At 34.8% G+C, this 23,316-nt stretch overlaps 1 protein-coding gene across 3 annotated transcripts; it reads right to left on the bottom strand.

Moving 5' to 3' along the window:
- Positions 1-1,001: 1,001 nt before the first annotated feature.
- Positions 1,002-23,266, bottom strand: plag1 (pleiomorphic adenoma gene 1). Of its 3 annotated transcripts, XM_088642416.1 has the most exons (5): positions 23,109-23,266; positions 14,757-14,854; positions 14,069-14,264; positions 13,903-13,972; positions 1,002-13,348 (listed from the first exon to the last, which is right to left on the bottom strand). In XM_088642416.1, exons 3-5 carry the CDS (start codon positions 14,148-14,150, stop codon positions 12,079-12,081), a joined length of 1,422 nt encoding a protein of 473 aa, XP_088498542.1. In that variant the 5' UTR covers positions 14,151-14,264; positions 14,757-14,854; positions 23,109-23,266; the 3' UTR covers positions 1,002-12,078. The 3 variants fall into 3 exon arrangements, with proteins under 3 accessions (XP_088498542.1, XP_088498541.1, XP_088498540.1); XM_088642415.1 differs by having other exon boundaries at positions 13,903-14,264; positions 14,739-14,854; XM_088642414.1 differs by having other exon boundaries at positions 13,903-14,264.
- Between the last annotated feature and the right edge of the window lie 50 nt (positions 23,267-23,316).

Raw genomic sequence — 23,316 nt, 5'->3', positions numbered from 1 at the left:
GATGGCAGTGCTGTGTACATATGACACAGAATATGTACTGTGTGCTGTATATGACAGAATGCAAGCCAATTGAACAGGACTCAATAATTGGGTATTAACACTTCAAACACATTTAATTTGTATGAATAAAAAACATTAATATAATTACTATATTAGCAAAAAAAAAAAGGTATTCACACCAATTTTCTCAACACTATCACTATTTTTTTACATTTCTGCTGGAATGTTAAATCCTAACCAATCTATTAAAGTGTGGGATCAGCTGTGATTTCTGGCTGCACTGCAGGCAGGTGTTAGAAGAACATGCATCTAGACTCCACACCCTGTGCCGTTACAATTTAATTGTTATAGAATTACCTCCATCCATGATAATAAGTACCACTCTCCCCCCCCCCCCATCACAGACTGTGGGCTTTACTTCCAATTTGACCCTCAATGGGCCAATATGATAAAAGAAGTTTTTAGAAGCTTTTTTTTTTCTTCCAAGAGCAGTTTCCAGCAAATACTCTTTTGGCATCGAGCTGCTCATTATTAAAAATGTCCATGTTTTGTAACACACCGATTCCACAAACTCCCAGTCAAATAGTTTCCTTTGACTTCCGGTTTGACAGGTCGTTTTAAATCGCCTTTAGCTTCTACACCCCATTTGAATAGTACAATTGTTTGCCTTTCTGATTCACAGAACCCCTGTGCTTTGCTATTCTATTGTGTAAATTCTACCGTGTGCCCATATCATTCCCAACATCAACATTTACTTTCCTGAATCTAGGTTCTAAGTCCTGGGTACCATTTCCAGGATTAATATTCAAAAGCTTTGTTTTTTGGTATTCAGTGATTTTTAAATTACTTAATTCATGTGATGTGAAAATGGTACGATTCAAATGAGAAAAAAATATTGAATGCATAATTAGAATATATTTTGTTTTGTGTATTATTAAAATCTGTATTAGTCCACATTATTATAGAGACTTCCAATAACATTTCTGAATTAAAACACTTGATTTAATTATTTCGATTCAATAACACTTTTATTCAGCTTAAATTGCTCTTGCCACAGTATTTATATTGGTAAAAGTATCCAGACACGTGTCCACAGACGGACAAACATGAACAGCTACCCATTACCCTTATGCCAATTGTATACGAGAACTGAAGAATCAGAATAATTGAACAAAATTGATTGTCGTCAAAAAATAAAATAGCACCACACCTTTTTCCCCCCCTAAAAACCATCCTGTTTTGTACTTTTAGAGTCATCTGTCATTTCCCTTTCTGCAAGTATTGTCTGTACAGTGACCCAATTCTGTCCTTTACTCCATGGTTTTCAGTTTTCTTCCCAGATTACATTTTTTAATGTAGTGTAATTAAAAGCAAACCATCTTTGAGCCACGACAACCAGCTTTTGGGTGCCAGATCATTGTGTCTGTCTTGAAACGGTAATGTCAAAGTCTTCAGCTGTTTACACCAACAGTAAATAGTAAACCATAGTACACTCGTTTCATGGCAGTAATGGATGTAGGACCTGACCTGACTGCATTCTAAATTAACAGACACCTGTTGTATGAAACATTTTCTGGAATAACTGAAAGGTGGGGGTCATCTTATCAGCAACAGTGTGCCATGTGTGCAAATATTTTGTATTTTGCAATGATCATGTCTAAACATCCATCCATGGTAGTAATAGAAAATAACTATAGCTGTACTTAAGACTACGAAATATTGAAATCATGATTGGATTCAGAACACTATGGGGGGATACACCTTATGTGCGTTTCCATGGATATTCCCCGGAAAGTGGTCTTTTTCATAAATTTAAGCTCAGTTCAAAGCTTTGCTTGGAAAACGGCACTATAACTTCTTGCAACCTCTACACAGTGGCACGAAAGCCATTGATGAATGCTGTCATCTGAAAAATGTTTGCTCAAGAAAAGTTTGCAGTAATTGGTAAGAGTAACAGGTTGTCCCAACACCTTCACCGCCAATATCTTTGCAAATCTGCAATAGTTATACCCATGAAAAACAACCATGTACACTTTGGTTATAAAACATTAACTGAGAAAGAAGTGAGGATAAGTAAAGCCACATTCTTCTTCAGCAAAGGAACTTGTCCTCAGCTGTCCTTAAACTGCGATTATGTCAGAACAGGAAATTCGAATCCACCCAAGGGGATGTCCAGATTCCACTGTGGAAGAGGAAATCAAGACTTCATCATATCTGCCGCACTTTGTAAGACATATTACATATAAGAAACTAAAATAGGCTAAATAAATCCTCTTTCTTAGGAAGCCTGGGTTTCCAAGCAAGGATACTTTCAAAAATCTGGAAACTTTTTTTGTAAAACAGTAAATCAATTCTCACAAAATTCTATAAATTTGCCATGATTTTTAAGATCTTGAACTGAAGCCAGTTAATATACAGAGTAGGTGTAAAACAAAAAATTGAAACCACAAATAATGATTATTTGATACTTTCACATGTAAGAGCTATTAATTTGTTTACCTGAGAGATTGAAAATCCCTTCTGTGACTTGTTTAATTCTTCCTCAAAATGGTTCAATTTTAACTCTACATTATATAAATCAGAATCAACAAGTTATAGATTTTATTTATTCTGCAGTTAGGGCAGAAACCAACATAAAAGTGTCTAGATCTAAAAAAATTGCAAGGGACATTACATATATGCTAAGAATTACCAGTTAATAAACGGATATTTGAATAACTAGAAAAAACAAAGTAATTGACGCAGATTCATTAATATCAATATTGCAGCACACTATACCATCTATAATACTGCACCAAGCTATAATTGTGAAACAAAAACTATAGTCAACAAAATGGTGCGTTGAATGGATAATTTCTCAACTGAAGAAAATTGCAAGGACCAAAGGTTTGTTTGCAATTTGGTTTATCTTTGCAAGTTTTTTGCTATTAATAATTGACAGATTTTATAAAGTAGTAGGTATGTATGACACTCACTAATCTATTGTTCAAAAGATGTTTACATGAATTCACATTCTAAAGTTTGAGAACCAAAACCTTGAAGAGAATTGATTTGAAAAGGTGTGTTCACTAAACAATACCTTTTGCAAAATAATGTCCACACCAAAATCACTGGAATACTATTTTTTTAAAACTGGTTAATTTTTTTAAATTGTTATTTATTTCAGAATTTCAGAATGCATGTAAACTAGTTGTATTTTAACTGAATTTACTTTCAGTATCTTCATGAAATTGTAAATCTGAGACATTAGACAACTAGATTAACTTACCTGAATTAACATTTCAATGCTTCCTTTGACAATTAACTACCTCATTCAGGGAAAAAAAAAACAGAGCACAAAACTACAAGAGACTAAACCTTAAAAAAAAACAGTCTGTTCAATGTTTAACATCAAATCTTTTACCAATATCTCGAAACATGCCTACAAGAACACATTTATCTAAATCAGTAATACTAAAGTGAATTAACCCTGAATAGTTTTGTTTTGCAAAATGCCCCATTTTTGTGCTGTCAAGTACACAAATTCACCTTGCATTATCATTTTCTTAATTTAAACTTACTGTAAAATGTTAAATATGAAACCACTGAAATTCTAATACATAATAAAGTTATGCTTATTTTTTGTTAATTTAGAAACCAAATGGTAATTAAGACTTCCTTAACTCAAAGAGCAACACACTGTCAAGTGAAGCAAGTAATTCTTCTATGAGGCAGAAAAAAGTCAAATTATACTTGTTGCCAAACATACTAATTTAATACACTTCATGGTAACATCTGATAAAAATTGACATGTTTAGTATTGCAATCTATTCTTCAAAATTTATTGCACATTAAAAGTACACTTACAATATTCTCCTTTTAAGGCAAGATATTAGTTGGTTGATAGTGTGATCCTCTCAGAAATCACATTCTCAATTTATCTGACAGTGCTTAGAATGCAATTCAGTGAACTGTGACTTTGTTTAAATGTGTTTCTTTTTGTTGGTGGCCTCATTATTCCTCTCAGCGAAACAGCTAAATTTAATTTCCCATCTATGTGAAAGCCTAGTTTTTGAATAAGAAACTATAAGCTTTTTAAAATATAACAGTGAATTGTCAGAAATTTAATTTTTCTAAAAAAATCAAACACTTCCCATCTGATGAGATGAGCTTTGTACATAAAAAAAGATGCTCAATTCTAAACTAATTACGTTGATGATTGCTTTCATTTGTTCAAGTTTAATTTGTATTGGATTAAAAAGTTTAAATTTCTCCTAACAGTAGCTGAGCCTTCTGTAATCTCTTTATGGATTTGTAATTGATGGGGGAGATCATTAAATAGCACAAGTACACAAAACATAAAAAATGTTTTCTACAAACAGCACAATTTCACATCTGCATGTTAACTAAATCCTTCTGGTATATTTATTTAAACATTTCATATACTGTATATACAGTGAGAACACTGTAGGCTGTAAAAATCTGCAGCTCTATTGTTTAATAGCAGCAAAATACTATATAAAAACCAAAAACAAAACATGTTATTCGCCAGACAATAAATAATCTGTCTCTTTGGATGATGTAAATGTTAGGAAGTTGATGAAAAGCTGCAGCGTTATAATGTAATTTCTATTTTACACAGCTTATACACAAATATATATGAATTCTTTTGTCTATATTTGTACAAATACAACAGTAGTTTGTAAAATACATTTAAGTAAAATATACATGAGTAGCAACAAGTCCATTATCACAGGATGGCATTACTGAAATGTGATGAGTAAAAACGCAGCTGGAATGCAGTTTCCCTCTTAAATCAATTGCTCTGCATCTCACAATTGTTTTCTCAAACTCCATGAAATGTTCATGTATCAGGTCTTCTTGAAGCTTTCATTCAATTTTCTTCAAGGAGTTCTTTAGCACAATAATCCCCATCTCATTCCCTCCTGACAACGGCTTCAACAGGGAATCCATTTGCAGACACCCAGCCTTTTTGGGCAGTATGCACAGATGTCCTCTCAAGTGTACAAGGATATATTGTGATATTACAGATAAGTCCATAGTAGACTACAAGAAGTCACAGTACAAAAATATATGATACAACTAAGCACAATCTCTGTCCAATCAGCTTAATTTGATATTTTGTAAAAATAAAGTTCTGAACAAGAAAAAGAGGTCTGTAGCACCACAAGGAGCATTCTGAAGTATACATTAGCAGCTTGATCCAATACCAATATATTGCAGGAGTGTTTCTAAGATACACATTCAATATGGTTCACGTGTACCACTGAAGCTTATACTGAAAGTTTTAATGAATTGCTAAAGGTCTGTGTAACTCACATGAGGCTCACAATATTTTAAAAAGCTATATTCTTGCAAAAAGCATGATACACAAAGCTCTGCGATTAAAACTGTAAATAATTATATAACTTTATACTGCAGAACACATACATTTCCCAATTTTTTCAAAGTATAATCTAGTAGGAGTGTTCAGATAGGTTGAACTCCACAATGAAATAAGCGAGTTCATTTTCTTTCGTGAAACTCACTTACAATCTTCCAAAAAATAAACCTTTTTCACCTCTGAATTTTCTTAGCAGTTTTGGAATTTTTCATAAGTCAGGCATTGATCATAATTTTAATAAATACCAAAGTGTAGCACTTCATTTGACATCTCACACTTTGTATTATATGACCAATCTTTATCACTGCTCTTTCAATTTACACAAGTACTGTTTTGATGAGTCTAATTCTAACTCATGACAACACTTCAGCTTCACATGAGAACAAGCACATGAAATGTGACAAAATAGTCCCAAATGTCATACTTCTAATTAGACAACTTATTAAGATCTTTCATGGCATTATTAAAAGCACCTAGAGACCAAACAAACTTTGCATTTCTTAAACCAAATTCTATAACTGTTTGCTTAATACTTCTCCAGACAGCATGGACTTTGATAAGCAATGTTAATTTTTAAGGGTTGTCCATTACCATCTACATTAAAAAATGTATTTGAAAGTGAAAAGTAAAAACAATCTTACTAAAAAGGTGTGAGGACTCTTGACAGCCCACAGAGTCTGCCTGAACTTTGAGGCAACAGTTCAGACGACTAACACACAAAGCAAGAATAAACACTTTCAGGCAGTTTTCTCTAGAGACAGGCTAACAGAAGAGAGGAAGGTAAAATGAAAAAGAATAATTTAATAAGAGAAAATAATCTGAAGGTGTCATTACACTAGACACACAATAAGCACTATAATTATGTCCTAGTATTCTGGAATTCAAATGTTGCTTCTCCAAGTTCACTTCATGATGAGATAATCAGAAGTTCACCCACAGATGGAAGTAGACTTGACTTCTGATTTCATGCCATTAAAGGACTTTAAACTATTCAATAACCTAAGAACTGAACAGATCGTCAATTGCTTAATTCACCCAGGGGCTGCATATCACCGATTGATTAGTTAGCTGCAGTAAAATATAGTAATGACTGGGAATCCATGTGCCAAAGTCGATTATCCCCAACTGCACCCTTCAGAGGAGCAAGGAAAACTGAAATTTGTAAAATAATTAAAATGACAAATATTTGATACTTTCAAGTGAAGAATCTGTGGATTGAATATTCATAAATGTAAAATCAGAATATTTTAACCTGCCATTTTTATTCATTAAAAATGTTGTGTTCTCTATTTTGCTATAAAACACTTTCATGTACTTTTCTCATGCACAGAGAAAATTAAACAATTTTATACTTAAATTGTTTCACTTTTCAACTGGTTAAATGGGGAGAGAAAGGTTACCTTGAGCATACACTTTTAAAGCCTCAAGTGAGAGAGACAGAAGTTTTGTGCAAGTTAAGCAAAATGACACTTTGATAGTAAAAACACTGTAAAACCTGTACCTGTAAAAAAAGTTTTAGCATTTTATATACAAATGTTAACTTTCTAAAGAGCTAAATATACCAAATCTAATGGCACATAACATTTAGAATAAAGGATCTTATTTTTTCTTAAAAGCCTATGAGGCATCTGATTTCAGAAAGTGCTATAATTTAAATATGCCTTATATAGAGGATTACCAAGCATTTTTGTAAAACCACATACTCTCAACAAGATACACTTATAGCACATTTAAAACCCACTTTAAAAACATACAATAAAAAACATTCATCAAAACCTTTCTAAAAATAGAGATGTGGCTCATTATATACACATATAAAAAAACCTTATACAGGGACAACATAGAAACATTTAATCAGGACATGAGTTCTGAACATGAAGGAATAAGTGTAATAGATTCAGAGGAAACTAGTCTAGGGATGTTGAGCTGTACTTGCAGAGAGTCTGACTGCCTGCTATAGATGGTGTAATGTTATCCTTTAGCTGTGCTAGATTAACAATACTGCCTGGATGATGAAACATTTAGAAATCTACACACATAAGGGTCATTCAAGAATGACTGAGAAGTATCCTTACAGTGACACTCCCCTTTCTTGCCATATTATCCTTAATGTTGAAAGATATTTGTCCATGAAAACATCCAAAATAAAAAAGCATCAATGTTTTCTACATTGTTCCCTCTACAGGAACGGGATCCCAACAAGTGCTCTTTTAATTAAGAATTACCCTGCATACTACAGACGTGCGTGTACATGTTACTAAACCTGTATACACACATACACATGAATGTGGTAAGTTACTGTTATCTGTTCAACAGAAACAAAGTACTGTACATGGAAAAACCTAAAGGAAGAAGAAAGTTGCTTTTGCCAATTTCCTGAAATTTATGCAAAGCTAAGAGCACAGACAGTGAGATCTGTGCCACTGCACTAAAAGTGAATGAGGTTCAGAGTTGTGTATGAGGTCCTTCTTTGCAGATCACCTGCAAACCCTCCTCCCTTTATATTAAGCTAAGACACTGACAAATGGCATTGATAACACAGAATATTGATCATTACAGGATAAATACCACACTATAACAGCTTAAAAAGTACCAAATCCAGGTTAGGGTATCTCATGTTCTATGAACTTTTACATAATGGTCAAATTATTGTATTCATATTACAATTTTCATATTTAATCACTGCAAAAAATTGACTGATTATATATTTACCTACCAATGCAATGTTTCTTGCAAAGAAATTATGTTATATACATTTAAAAAGAAAAAAATATATATTTTGCAAGCAGAAACACTGGGTCTCCCAGGTGCCATTATCTGGCTAGGTAACAATCACAAACATCTAGACACACACAGACAAACTTTAGAGTGAGCAAATAAAAAAAAAAGCATGATCAACACTATAGCAGCCTGAAGTACCAGATATTTCTGGCATGTAAATTGGCACGATCCAGCAGGAGCCAACTGAATTAAACAGAAATTGTTGCCCAATTCCAATTTTAGGAGTCTGATGGCAGAACCTGCTGTACATTTGTCACTTACTGTATCTCACACAAGAAAGACCAGGGAAGTCAAACATCATGTCTCTTACAAGCACAAAACAGCCAAGTTACTAAGCCATTTATAGGTTAGAGAGATTTTCTGTGAGGCCTGAAAAAATAAGATTCTACTAGTCCCCAAACAGAATACTCAATAGATTTGTAGACGTTATGCTATTTTTGCCATTTGTGTGGACCCTGCAAAGGACTGGATCCCTTGTGCCCTGTGCTTCCAAGATAGACATGAGTTTCCAAGACTCTTACTGGGGAATAACTGGACTTCTGGTTATGGATGGATATACGGGACTTTATTGGCAGGATGTTTTTTTTTTCCTAAATTGGCATCACTGTTACTGGGGAAAGTGATTAATTCAATTTACTCAAATACAGCAGAACTGTACTAGTATAGTGAAGAATTAATAACTTTCAATCTCCCAGGAAAACATCTAAAACCTACTAATTGAAACTTGCATTAGTACAATCCCTATAAAGACCCATTAGTGAGCAATGGTCCTCTTACAGTGTCTCTCCTATTCTAATTAAGAGATTCTTAAAAAATAAATTCAGATTCAGAGCAAACATGGTTCCTGAATTTCTGCCATCAAAACCTTTTAACAATATTTTAATCTTTTAATTACTGCTTGGCTGCAGATACGATGGTATGGAACCCATTTTCCAAAAGCAATTTTAACTCATCTGTACAAAGCTGGCTCCTTTGGGACCTGTAAATAACCACCCATAGACGTGCAGAATATTAGTATTTAGGCAGTGTCATCAACCGACAGTTATTTTATTTCACTGTTCCGATAGATCTAGACAAACTATTATGTGGTATCTCGGTGCAAGCAGTGGTCTAATTTATGTGTGGCATCATTTTGCTTCTGCCCCCCTTTTGCTTTTTTGTGAGATACGGTGAATCACTTTTTGCACATGTATTGATACAAATGCAAATGTAAATGAATTTAAAAAACTGTTTGGGTGTCATTGAGATCTCCGATATACAAACAGTGAAAGAGCTTTATTCAGAGGAATCCTCTTAAAAGGCAAACATTCAGCCCAAAGGCCCTTTTCTGAGGAGTGGCCAGGGATGTACAACAAACTCAGAGCAAAGCCTGGGAGAGAACCTGCAGATGCAACTGGTAACATCAAAATTGTTATCATTTTCTGTTTAAAAACATAATAAGAAGCTGAACGCTTTATGAGGTAACATCCTTCATTAATTCTGTTAGCTGCATTTTTAATGCATAATTTCATGTTGGCCCATAAATTGTCTTGCGCTAGTTATTACTTTGTTACATTTACAGACTAACATCAGGGAAACTAGAATGTCAGTGTCAACTGATGCCATTTTAAATAGATATATTCTGATTTAAAAATAGTCATTATATTGCTTATTTAATTGAATAATAAGAGTGACACAGTAAGTCAGAGAAACAAATTCGGAAAATACCAAATTCACTTCCTACGGGTCTTTTCAGACTTATGTCAACCATCTGGGGAAAAAAGTGCTAAACTTCAAAAGCAAACATTATAAATAAACTATTTACACTATAAAAATAGTGCTTACAATTGCCCGTTTTAGTGATGGGCATGTGTGTTTTGAATTCATAGTTTCCTGCGCTCTGCCTTCACAAGTTGGTCTGCTTGTGTTTTGGAACACACGCGCAATTCTCGTATGACGCAGGTGGACCCTACCTGGGTATGGAACAACATTCAGCATTTGCAGTCATTTGACTGCAAAAAGGCAGTCAAATGACTGTGTACGCAGTGCTGCCTATGTCCGAATGTAGTGATGACACTACCCACATATTAATATCTAGCTGAATACAGGTTGAACAATTAAAAAAGGGACTCTTTCCCCCCCCCCACTGTTTATGTGTATGGTTAAGCACAAACACCCCACACAGACACATACATGCACAAACTAAGTGACTGCAGGTAGGCCAAACCACAGTTTTGCAACCTTCTGCACATTCTCCCAAATGTTAATAGTGGGATCAGCATTTCTGTATACATTTTATAACTTTTCCAACTTAATAAAAAAATAAACCTCTCTCTGCACGAGAGGAGAGACGTTATTAAGTGATCTCTTGAGGAATTAACCCTTGGTTATCCTGGAACTACACACAACACTGGCAAAGCGCGAGTAGAGGTCAACGGTGTGGCACTGCCCTCTGCCACCTATCTTACACAAGGTAGCAAAATGCTTCAACGTTGCTCAGACTAGATAAGCAATGCTATGCGGTCTGTTTCCGGCCCAGAATCGGTACAAGGCACTGTCGGAAAGAAGGCGTACTGGGGTATTTTCTGGGCAGCAGTTAATGAAAGCCACAATTATCCCCAATAGGGTCTGTCTTCAGGGACTGGCTCCACAAAAGGTGCGAGCTATTAGGGGAACCGCCTTCCACAAAAACACTGCTCTCTTTTTAGATTAGACCTGGAAAATCCATCCCACGCTGATAAACGCTGAAGTTACACAGCTTCTTCACAGACTGGCAACCATCTCCACCAAATGGCTCAAAATGAACCTTCACCAAACAGTGCCGGGACATCGCCACTCTGCCACAGCCTGGGCAGTGACCCCACAGAAAACAGCCTAAAAAGATGGAAGCTTTCATTGACTCCGACTACCTCTTGCAATTCATCTGCCAGGTAAAGGCTGCAAAAGGACATGTCAGAATTGCTGATCTTGTCCACACAGAAGGCAAGCACTTTGCCGCCTTGCATAGTTTGATGAATGACACCATAAAGGATAAACTTCTCGTACTCATTTTAACAGCATGAGACAGCTCCAGAACAAGCAGGATCTCCTTCTAAGCTTATACGTCTACTTAATGTCTAGTCTCTGTATAGCTCTATATTGAAATGTAAAAGCACAGCAATCATATTGTTTCTACTAAGCTATCATATTTCAAAATTTAAGTGTCTGAGGAAATTGAGCAGCATCATATATAACAATGAATCAAAAACAAAGCAGAACATTCTACTTGGTTATAATACATATACATTTTTGCTTTGGTTTTGAAGAGGCTTACCAAATAGGTTTTAAAATGTCACACAGGGCTTAAAAGTTACACTTTCATACAACTAACCTCTAACATTCAGAAGATATAATAAGCTCTAAAACTGCAAAAAGTGAAGTGCATTTAGGCCACACAAAGTTCAAAGTGCTATATCAGAAAATAGCGCGAACTAAATAAAATTAACTTTCTCTAGCGCAAAGCTACTGAAAAGCAGGGAGGCTGATACCTGTAGCAATCTTTTCACGGCAATCGTATTTGTGGGGGCATTCATTTTTATCGGAAACCTCTCCAAATCCAAAGTTAATCACAAATCCATGTATTTTACCGGCCGAGATCTACCTTGAAAAGGCATCTCCCTCTTAAGTAACAGGTAGTGGTGGCTTTTCGTCATTAAAGCCTTTCAAAAGGGTATTGACCTGCCAGTTTAAAGGCAGACTTTCTTAGGATGATGTAAAACAATCTATGCATTGTACCTTTCAGCCAAAGCGCATTTCCATTTAAAAAAAGAAAGATTAAGAAAAAATATTTTAAACAAACATTTTAAAATTTCTTACTGGCTTAAAAAATATATAACATTTATTAAATGCGTTTGGCTGATAAAATAGCTTTTTTTCTGGCAAGGGGCCTCAAGGGGTTACTGAAAGGCTTGGTGAAATCGAGGCAGGGTGGTAGCTGTGCTTAAGTTGGATGTAAAGTTGGATGAAGACAGCCCATGCAGTGGGCCGATGCCCACACCACTCCCAGGGTCCTGAGACTCCTGGGACTGTGAAGGCAGCTGGGACAAAGAAAGAGCTTCCTCTTGAGTGTAATTGATCCCTAGGCCTCCCACAGAAATAGACTGGTTATATGGAGGGCCATTTAAAGGCAGGAAGTTAAAGAGTTGAGAGAAGTCTAAGGAAGAGGAGTTAAGAGGTTCACTTGCAGAGGCGGAGCCAGAGATTTTTGTCAGAGAAACATCAGATGTTTCATCCAGCGCCCCAACCTGGGACTCTAAGTCTAATTTAGGACCCGAGCCTTGAGTATCCTGCGATGAAGAGGGCATATTGCTTTGTAATTCCATCAGATAACTTTCTATTTCTCCCTTTAATGGCTGTTCTTTTTCTGGCATAGAAATGGCATATGAGGTAGAACCAAGCTGGTATTTTAAAGAGAACTGGTGGGAAGGATGGACAGCAGACTCCATGTCAAGGGGGCACGTCATTCCCAACGGCAGGCTCGTCGAGACCATTTGGTGCGGCGGGCCGCTGTTCTGCATGGACTGGATCTGAGTGTTGTAGATATTCAACTGCAACGTGTTGGCAAATGGCTTGGAGGCAAGTTCACTGGAAGATATCGACATCATTGAGTGGAGCTCGTCTTTGATCGGCACAGTGATGTTACAAGTGAAGGGGTCTAAAAGGTCCATCGGCTCCGTTTTTACCTTTAGTAGTTCCTGTGTGTGGCTTTTCTTCATGTGGCGGGTTAGGTGGTCCTTCCGGCCGAACCGCTGGGCACAGTACTGGCAGAGAAAGTCCTTCCTCCTGGTGTGCACCACCATGTGCCTGCGAACGTCCTTGCGGGTATAAAAACGGCGGTCACAGTGTTCACACTGGTGCTTCTTCTCTTTGGTCCCACCTGAAGATTTCCCAGCGTGGCTCTTCAGATGCTCCAGTAACACTCCTGTGCTCGAAAACGTCTGCAAACAGACCTTGCAAGTGAGGTCACCGTTGTTTGCAGCATGTAAGGCCAAATGACGCTTGAAGCCAAGCTTTGTATTGTAATTCTTGCCACACTCTTCACACTTAAACGCCTCTTTGTTTGGATCATGCGTATGAAGGTGATTCTTTAGGTGATCCTTGCGGTGAAACATTTTCTCACAATAATTACACTTGTGGGTTTTCTCAGGAGAATGAGTAGCCATATGCCTTTAAACACAGATATATTCTGTAAGCAGTTATATTCGAGCAATTATTCATTTATTGTTTAAAAAATATATATGCAGTGTGCATTTAAGTGGAAATAGACATCCATGCTTTCTGCAAGTCAGCTAGAAAGAAAACCTATGTAGTTAACTAGTCTTTAAGATAGAAACCACTTAAAAGTACCAGTTGATAAACTTAAGCAACAGCTGCACTAATATCAAGTGTAAAACTATGATTTATAAAATTAACTAAAAAAATTCCAAGACAAAGAACATACCTACATCAAAACGCTATACAGTACTTTTTAATGAACACAATACTTCTGCTCTTTCAACTGTTAATTGTTTCAACATTAGAAAATCGACTAATGTATCACAAAGAGGTAGGTCTTAGGTTGCTAAATATTGTATCTGGGAGAAAAAACAACTCATAGAATTCTGCCCATAATTAAAATGCACCCTTCTCACCATATAAAAAATTATGACTAATCTGTGGTACATACAGTATGCCTATCAAGCACTAGTTACTGAAGCAGAGCTTCAAAGAGAACGCAGTACCTTAGCAGCTTGTACTTAGAAACAAAGGCCTTGGTGCAGTCTTGGTGTGAGCACTGGTATGGTCTTTCTCCTGTGTGAGAATAAGAATGCACCTTCAGTTTCTCGACACTGTTAAAGGCCTTATCACACAGCTGGCACGGAAAGTTTTTCCTGGGCTTGCTTTCACCTCGCTTCCGTTTCCCCGTGGATGACGGGACCTTCTGGGTATCCTTAACTTCTGCTAAATCCCCAGGTATTACCGTGGCCATCGCAGCCTAAGGCAGGCCTTTACGTTGGACAGCTAAGCAATGCCCAACAAACAATCGTTCTGCTCTGGAACAATTCTCCAGTTTCATGTGGTCAACACAGCAAGCACTGGGGGCCTGAAAGAAAAAGACAAATAAGCATTATAAATGAAACTAGACCAACAAAAGCTTACTTCAATATTAAAAATACAAATCAAAGAGGGTGCAGGAACAAGGCGATTTAAATACTACTTTACGGAAAAATAATATGAACAAGTTCTGTAAAAGTTAAAACAAGATGGGGACTAGTAACGGCAGGTTAACATTCAACTTTGAAATGGCCATTCTGTTTCCATAAAAGCATCCGGGTCTCATTTTAGATGCAGCTGGAAGCATGAAATATAACACAAACCACTCTTCCAGCGTTTCCCCCAAACCACTTTATCCATGGGGGAAAAAATAAAACGAAGGGTTTTGAAATAATTTAATGGTCCTGTCAATGTCATTTTTTTAACCCTGACAATCGGTACTCTTCAGCTTCTCCTATTTTAAGAGATACACCACTAATGCAGTACTAAAAATAATGATCAAACATTTTTGCATTCATAGTACCATTTGTTTAAGGCACACCTGATGGCAGAACAATGCACTCTTCTGTGTTGTGTTAACCGGTTCACCTAAATATTCTTGATGATGACCAGAAAGTAACACTTCCCATGTCTGTGAATCTAAGAAAAAAAATAACAACAATTGTTAATGACTTCAGTAAATACTGCTTCAAGTAAATTCAGTTTAAGTGGTTTTTGTACAGATGTTTCTAATGCTATATAGTCCATTACATTCATACTGTTGAAGGCATTTTAACATTAAAAAAGCAGAAATTTGCACATAATGTAAACTATGGCAGGTTTCTCAGTACTTTCATGGTCAATGTAAATTTTCTGTATCCTGTCTGAAAGATAGCATCCTTCATAGAGTCAAAAGCCAATGAAACTGTTAAAATATACTGGGAATGGGGTGGGACAGTATCTTCCAATATTTAACACTTATATTGTATATATTACAATGTGGAAAAACGTTTTTCACCCTCTAACAATGCAAATAGTTATTCAGAGGTCCATGCTTTAACTTTGAATCTTTTCAACACTAGTTGAAAAGACTAATTTCAAATTTGATGGACCTAAGACTCAATTTCTAATTGGCGGAGACAAAAAAATTAGAGTTCGTTTTTTTTGTGTATGTGTATGGGGGAAGAAGAAATGGCAATGAGTAACATTTAGGTTTCTTAAAATGTTATTTTCCAGCAATATTTACACATTCCACAATAGTGCACACCCCTTTGTACTCAGCTGATACACCACTGGGAACTAGAATACAAGCCTTTCACGGTCAAGAATGGGGCTTTTTAACTTGTAAGGCACTCAAAATAACTTATTTTTCTAAAAAGCTTTCTATACCAATGACTCCCAAAGACCTTTGGGAACATCAGGGTAACAGAAAGCACTTGAGTTCACATCATAGGCGAGACACTGCTCTTATATCCTTGAGTGAAGATACTTCACTGTAGGAATAACAGCAAATGTGAGGGGATTTGTATAAAGCAATCAGCCAAATAAATAAGGAATTAGAAGTTAGAAATTGTTTCTTTAAATCAGGGTGGCAAAAACAGGTTAGCCAAAAGTTAGCTAGCATAATTAATGGGGTTAATACCGCACTTGTCAAAGAATGCCTTAAAATGCCATAAATTAAAGGGACTGGCAGAATATACATCTCTTTATTCACTTTAAAATTTCACAGAATAGTTTTCCCTGCATGAAACCAGCATACAGTACCCCTTCACCTTTTAAGAAAACTGTAGTTCAATTAGTATTTTAATTTTTTTAAATAGGAAATTAATTTGTCTTACCAATAATATGGTAATGTAAAAATATAATGTTAAAAATATTTTATGGACAACCAAAGTCCAGAAGAGGAAGGATTACTCGACATTAAGCAAACACAGATACAGAAAGAATTGGACAAAGGTATCAGAATTAGATCTTTGGGGATCTAAGTTCTTTCAAGGGTGATCTATTTTCATGGTTTTAAATGTTCACTGCTTACAAAGCAGAGTTACACAATACTAAGAATATAACGAATTTGCTATATACTTGCAAACTTTTACAAGATTAATTTAGAATAAATTTGTTTTTTTCAGCTGAGACTATCAGTAACTTCAGAAGATGTGATGTCTTTAGAACTGAAATAAAATTATACAAAGTTTCTACTTAGAAGTGTAGCCTAATCAATTTATTACATAAAATCGAGTGCTATTTAGAAAAAAGATAAATATTTTTTAGAAATTGTAATTAATTCAGTCTAGTGGCTATAATTATGTACTCTCCTGAATAGCTCAAACATCAAGATATTCAAGAATCAAATTTCAAACTGGATTATTTTCCTATTAAACATGAATAACTCAACTGTATTATTAAACTCTTATCCAAGACAACTTACATGAAATAATAATGATTTATTTAGATGCATTATAAATTAGTAGCTATTTAAAGATGTAACAAATTGGTAGCTTATTAGTTTATTATTAATAGTTTATGATTTACACCAATCTCAGTAAGGTATTCACGGAAAGTATTACAATCCTGGGGTCATGATCTAACACTGACTGTGCAAAACCAGACAAATATGTACAGCAACATGAAAAATAACGGGCCACTCAACGAAATACATTTTGCAGTTAAATGGCAGTAGCTAAATAACCCAAGGAAATTATTCAGCCATTTCTTTAATTATCCCAGGATGTTAGTTTCTACAGAGAGACTGAGTGACATTGTTCCTGACTCCCACAACATTTAGTGTAAGGAGCTGCCGCCCGTTCTCTCTATCATCTTAACATAAATGCTGAACTTTTCATGCTTCTGATAATACACAACACAGTTGTGTACGGCATAACAACTGCTGGATCTCGCAAAAAGCCAAAAAAGAAATGTTAAACTTATTCAAAAATGCATTTTCATTTTACTTAAAAGCAACACAACTGGGGACTTTTAGCATGTCCATATATGGACATGCAACTGGGAGAAAGAAGGACAAAAAAAAAATCAAATCTCATCCTATCAGAAAAGCTGCACCCAACCTACTTCACTATGAAATCGTTACCATTGGACTCAAAGTACTGTTAATATGGCTACATAATTAAAATGGAAAAAAAAGGATCTCCACATTTTCCCCACTATTCATTCTTATTTTCAAATCTAAGTTTCCTTCAATCGATCGTGCATTAATTAGTATTTTTTTGTACATGAATGCAAAATAATTGATAACAGATTGATACTGTTAGCTTGAGAGTTCTTTGAGTAGCAATTTTGAGGTGTTACTTCACTATTAACTTGGACCAGATTTTTCAAACCTTTATAAAAACTTGGAATTTCAGATTGCTTTTGGGATTTTTTTCCCCAAATACTATTCTAACAGAGCAACAATAAATGAATGCTTAAATTGAGTTTAAATTCAGATTGAATGCCTAAAGATTAATTTAATCTATTAAATTAAGACCGATTTAAAATTCTCCAAAATGCATTCAAATGTAATATTACACAAAATGTCAAAAACCTAAGACATTTGCATTATTCTTTCACAACAAAAATTCTGAAAAAAAAAGAATTTCTAAAGCTATTACATATTTGCAATTAAATAAATGTCTCAAAGAAGTTTTTTGTAACAATGTGTAATTTTTTTAATTAACTTACTAGAACAAAATCTGAAAAAAGCACTAACAGATGTAATATTTCAAGATTAACAATTTACTTTTGATCATGACAACAGAGTCTTGCAAATCAGCATAATATTAGATTTTGGTGTTTTTTGTTGTTGCCTATAAGTACCAATTCATAAAATGTGTATTGGAGAAGCTAAGTGAGAAAACAATAGATGTTTCATTACAGTAATAAAATCCAGCTCAAAAAGCAACTGCATGTCTTTTGAAACTGATTATAAAATTAAGAATTGTTGCAGAATTGTTTTTTAAATGATAAAACATTCAAATAACTAAACCACAAATTTACTGATAATATTTTTAAAATAAGCTCTATTCCTTAGTAGTAGGCATGTCTAAACAGTCTAAAATTTTTATATTTAATAAATATAAACTAGTTATTTATGTGCCCCTGCAACATCAACAACCAAATAACATCGGTGACAGTATAAATCAAAGAGCTTTTTACTGAAAACCAACAAATATTTCTTGAGTTACTGTATAAAAATATTATCAGAGCTTCGAGTAGCATTCTGAAAATGGTTAATATATTTCTTTTAAATGTGTTTACAAGACTTTATCCCAATGTATGAAGGAGAAAGACTTGAATATTGAATTAGGCTAATATTTCAGGATTTCTACATATAATTTACAACAGAAAAAGGATGAAGTCTAACATTATAGAAACAAAAACTTACCATTCAACTACAAAGGTGCTACAGAAACAAATTAAACTGTGTTGGGACATTTCAGCTGAGACTTAAGATGCCTGTAACCCATGCTCTAAACTCTGTGGTCTTTAGCTTCTTTAAATGTCAAAGTAGGGATCAAACCCAGCTTCAACATAGATGTCTCTGAAGTCCAGTCACTCTTGGCAAAACTACCTATCATATATCATAACCTCTTAGACAAATTTAGCAAGTCGGCCTGAAACATGACTGAGCTTGTGACATTTCTCATTCCATCCCAGTTTAACCAATTCCCTTATTCTAAACAGTCCATTCTTCAACCAAATGAGAAGAAGTTTCCAACAACCGTTATACGTTGTATCGAGGATGGTTTGTGGCTAGAATATGAAATGACACAACAAATAACATCTCCCATAAAAGAAGAGTTCAAAAGTGGTAAAAAATAATTTCAAATATTTGTGGGTTAGAAACAGAAAGAAAACAAACCCAGTGTTTTGCTCTGTACAAGTCAAATTAATTGAGCAGAGTGAGGGCTTTTGAGGGCACAAAAGAACATTAAGCAGAGGAATGCTCACCTGCTACTAAAACAACGATAAAAAAAATCAGCCTCATCCTACTTCAACGTCTAATCCCGATGTGCAGCCTATACATGACTTCAAGAAAGGCGTTTAGGTGAGGTGTTTTCTTGAACATGCAGTTTTTAATTATCAACTAGGCATAGCTGACAACTGACAAAGTTATCACTACTGGCCATGTAGCAAACTTGCTTTAAAAGGTTCGATTTAATTAGGAATATTTTGGTTACATTTCTGAAGACAGCAATAAAATATTGCCCCAGAGAGAAACATATTCTAAACAATTCATCATGTGTCTGAACAGAAATGTGTTGAAGCAGTTTACTCAAATCATTTTCTGATAAATGTTCCTATTCTTTTGGGACTATTAAGCAAGACTGTATATTTTAGGTCCTCTGAAATCTTACATTACTATCACCTGAGGTATTAAAATTTAAATCTTTCAAGAGAAATTAATTGTTGCTCCTTTTTGAAATATTTCTAAAATGCATTCTTCTTCACCATGTAAAGATACTACAGGCGTTAATGAAATGTATAACTTATGTCCAAGCTAAATAATGTATCTAAGCAATTAAAATGAATACCTTCTATTTGTAATCTTTAATAAAGCAGATAAGGTACTTAAAAAAATACAAGGGGGATTCGTCACTTTATTGTTTACTATTAAGTTAACAAGACTCATAATGCAACCAGTTACTTTAAATGAAAATATTACATTTTAAAAAGCACAGAATTAATGAACTAGGACTACCTCTACAGGACTACAGTAAGAAATGGCAATGCTGTTATTAACATTACTGTACAGTTATCTGTAAAATGCTATCCTGACAGTGAAATGCAGAACTAATTCTGAGCCGGGATTCACAATTTATGTTGGGAGTATTTTATCCAGACAATTTCTGTATCGACAAACAGGTCTATTAGTTGCGTTGAAGAATGAAAGCTTTTATAAAAAAAGACTTTGAAAACTAGACAACACATGAGAATCTGCTGTCTCAAGAAGTTACATCCCTGAACAAAACAGTCGCACATTTTTTATGACCAAGAAGAAAACACCAAGATCTTAATGTAAACCTGCTTTAAGCAGCACATTTAACACACAATTTTTTTCCATAATTTAAAATGTTAATGACTACAATTTTAAATTTAATAAAAAAAAGTAGGAATGTTAACATTCACAAGAATATTAATAAGACAGAACTTGTATTATGTTTTGAAAGAACACAGTTCACTTTTTTTATTCAGAAAATTAGAATACACAAGAAAATGTTAGGTTCTTCTGTAGCACAAAAAAAATGTTTAAGAGTAAAAGAATAAGCAAATGTATTAGAATTAGATTTTGGTGTATCTAACATTTCTTTCAAGAGTGATCTGTCTCCCTAATGTTTTGTTTTAAACATCTTTGTAAAACAAATGTATAACAAATTGAGGCAAATTTCCATCTGCTGTGGAAAAAAAGTGATTTCAGATTATATAAACTTGGGAAAAAAAGCTTTTCTGACATTTTCAACAAGTGAATTAAGGAACCTCAAACTTAATTAGATCTCCAATCTAAAAAATGAATATATTTTGGGAAAAGCAAAACTAAGCAAATGTGTTTATAAATGCAAAATCTGTATAACAAAGTCTGTACCTTTATTGAACAATTTCCTTTAACCAATATTTGATTCACTCTCTAACAAACTTATTTCCACTAGACCAACAAACTCCTTTGAATATTTCATATAAACATATCACACAGATGGAAAACACAACACAAACAGGAAATTAATTTGGAGTTAAATGTCTGTGAAAAAAACAGTATTTTATTCTTCAGTTCTTAAATTTCACACTACAAATAGATTAACATGCTATTTATCAAAAATTAACTATGCACAATTTTAAAACGTTTTTCTTACTGTTGAAAAATGTAAAGAAATTTGTAGATCAATGGAACCTTATTAAAACATGAAAATAGCTTTTACAGGGCTTGCAAAATTGATCATTCTTATCTCAGTCATAATACAAAAAACAGTGGATAAGGGCAATAGGGATTGTCAACATTTTTAAATGTTTTCAAACTTTGTGATTCTAGAAGAAAAACTCTAACTACAATTAAGTGAAAAACAATATTGACAAGAAATGAAACTTATGAAAATGTTAAAATATTACACAAATGTGTATCCTCTGTTTTGTATTGGATTTTGACATGCATTTTATTCTTTCAAAAAACACCTATTAGCTTTTAACAAAAAAAGGAAGAAATATGTAAACGATACCGAAAAGACTGAGTAAATACATAACCAATACTTTACACCGTCTGAAAGTATAAATGTTCAAGCAAAAAACAGGCCTCAGATTAAGATGATGGTATTTGTCATTCTCAAACTCGTTTTAAAGAACCTTACACACATTTTTTTAAAATCGATTCAGCCTATTTCCAGATTAAAACGTTTTGGGGACATCCCGAAAATTCTCTGTAGCTGTGGAAATGCGGAGACGTTTCTAGGTTCCCATTTAAAATTAATTACAATTAAGCCTTGATCAACTAAAAGTGGCCCGAGTAGTGCAGGGTAGCCCTCAGAGGCTGCTGTCTCTTTAAGATGCCAAACTCTGCTCGTTCCCACGTGAAATGAACATCACCACACTTCAAAGTATTGAAAACAAAACCATATATCTTAATATTTTTGGCACCTTACGGAAAATTAATTGCACCAAAAGAAATTAAATGCAAGTACAAGCTTAAGCACAGATTGTACGCATACTGGCTGTAGGAAGCGTGGCTCCAAAACGCGTGCAACTGGGCGCGTTGTGTAGTACAATGCATGTTAATTCAAACCACAGAAACCTAGCATTTAAACCCTTTTATCTACCAAATCAACGTACATATACATGATGTTACATCGACCCCACAGTGATCTCGGATCCTTTCTTAAAACCTAAAAATGCAGCAACACAACCTTGAGAACCTGCACACTTCTCTACCAAGCACCGGGACACGAACACTTCGACCAGTGTTAGGAAACCGATAAAAATAAAACATTACATCATGCAGGGCATTAGAAAAATGCTTTTGAAGCAGCTTATTTAATTGGGCTTTTTTTCCCAAGATGATAAACCAAGCAATAAAAGAATCAGAGTATGGATGAGGGAGGCATAAACGTCAGTAACTTGAAAAACACCGCTAGATTTTTCTTGCTGTGTGGAAGTATTGTTCCAGGGGATACTTCGTGACAGAATAAGATTTAAAACGTACACCTTTCAAGGCAAATGTTTAGCCTAATTAGTTTCCCCTCAGGTCTGCCTCCATTTTGGTTGTTTAGGATATTGACAATCAACTTCTCTTATTCGTTCTTAATCTATTTTACTCCAAGCTGCTGTTAACATTACTAGTCTCAAAATATTGCTCATGTGCAACTTTCACCACATAAAATGATTTTTTTACTTGATCTAGACGCTTTATTTAAATTAAAACACAGAAACCAAACATCTTGGCTAAACTTAAGAAAATACCAACTTGCTTCAATCGATAGAGTATTGCATACTCGTTCGGTTCACCACACATAACATGTCAAAATTGAAACGCTATGCACGCAGCGTGCATTTTTAAATATTTTTCCCGATAATTTGGTTTGCATTCTCCACCGGACCCCTTCCCAGCACTGCAGTGATTATATTAAGGAAAAGTATTGTATTTAACTAACTTTCCAAAACTTTTTGCAACTTTTTTTCCTGCTCCACCAATTTTCCTTGATGCTTGATTTATATTTTTGAGTAACCTGACATGACACCAATTAATTAGATATTTTTTTACATTTTTTCCTTATTTTTCAGATCTTCCTTTGCCTTTCTCTGAGGTCCCAAACAGGGGGCTGATTAACACAAACTTTTTTTTCCCCCTTGCTCACCCCTCTACCATAATTTAAATAACCCTGATATTTTAATTCAAGATGGAGATAACAATTTACTAAAATTGCTTCAAACTCACCGCGGGAGCCTTAACATCCTTTCTACGGTCTTTTTCTTAACTTTGAAGTATTTTCCGAATTTTTAATAATTTTTTTCTCATATTTTTTGCTGGACGCGGCGGGCCTGAAAATTGTTTGCTTTCCCCTCTTTCCAGCAGCCATTGTGTATGCGCTGCGGTGCAACCTAGCGTGGGCTCTAGACCACGCCCACCCGTAGCTCCACCCATC

This window comes from Lepisosteus platostomus, chromosome 8 (assembly GCF_059453375.1).
Source record: "Lepisosteus platostomus isolate fLepPlt1 chromosome 8, fLepPlt1.hap1, whole genome shotgun sequence".
Classification (NCBI taxonomy): Eukaryota; Metazoa; Chordata; class Actinopteri; order Semionotiformes; family Lepisosteidae; genus Lepisosteus; species Lepisosteus platostomus.
Note: the sequence above shows the minus strand (reverse complement) of the source record. Positions and strands in the feature narration are given on the sequence as shown.

Coding starts and splice junctions, on each gene's coding strand:
- plag1 (XM_088642415.1), bottom strand. CDS start 14,150: ATGGCCACGGTAATACCTGGGGATTTAGCAGAAGTTAAGGATACCCAG. Junction 13,349..13,902: donor TCTAAGTACAAGCTGCTAAG/GTACTGCGTTCT, acceptor CTGTGTTTAAAG/GCATATGGCTACTCATTCTC.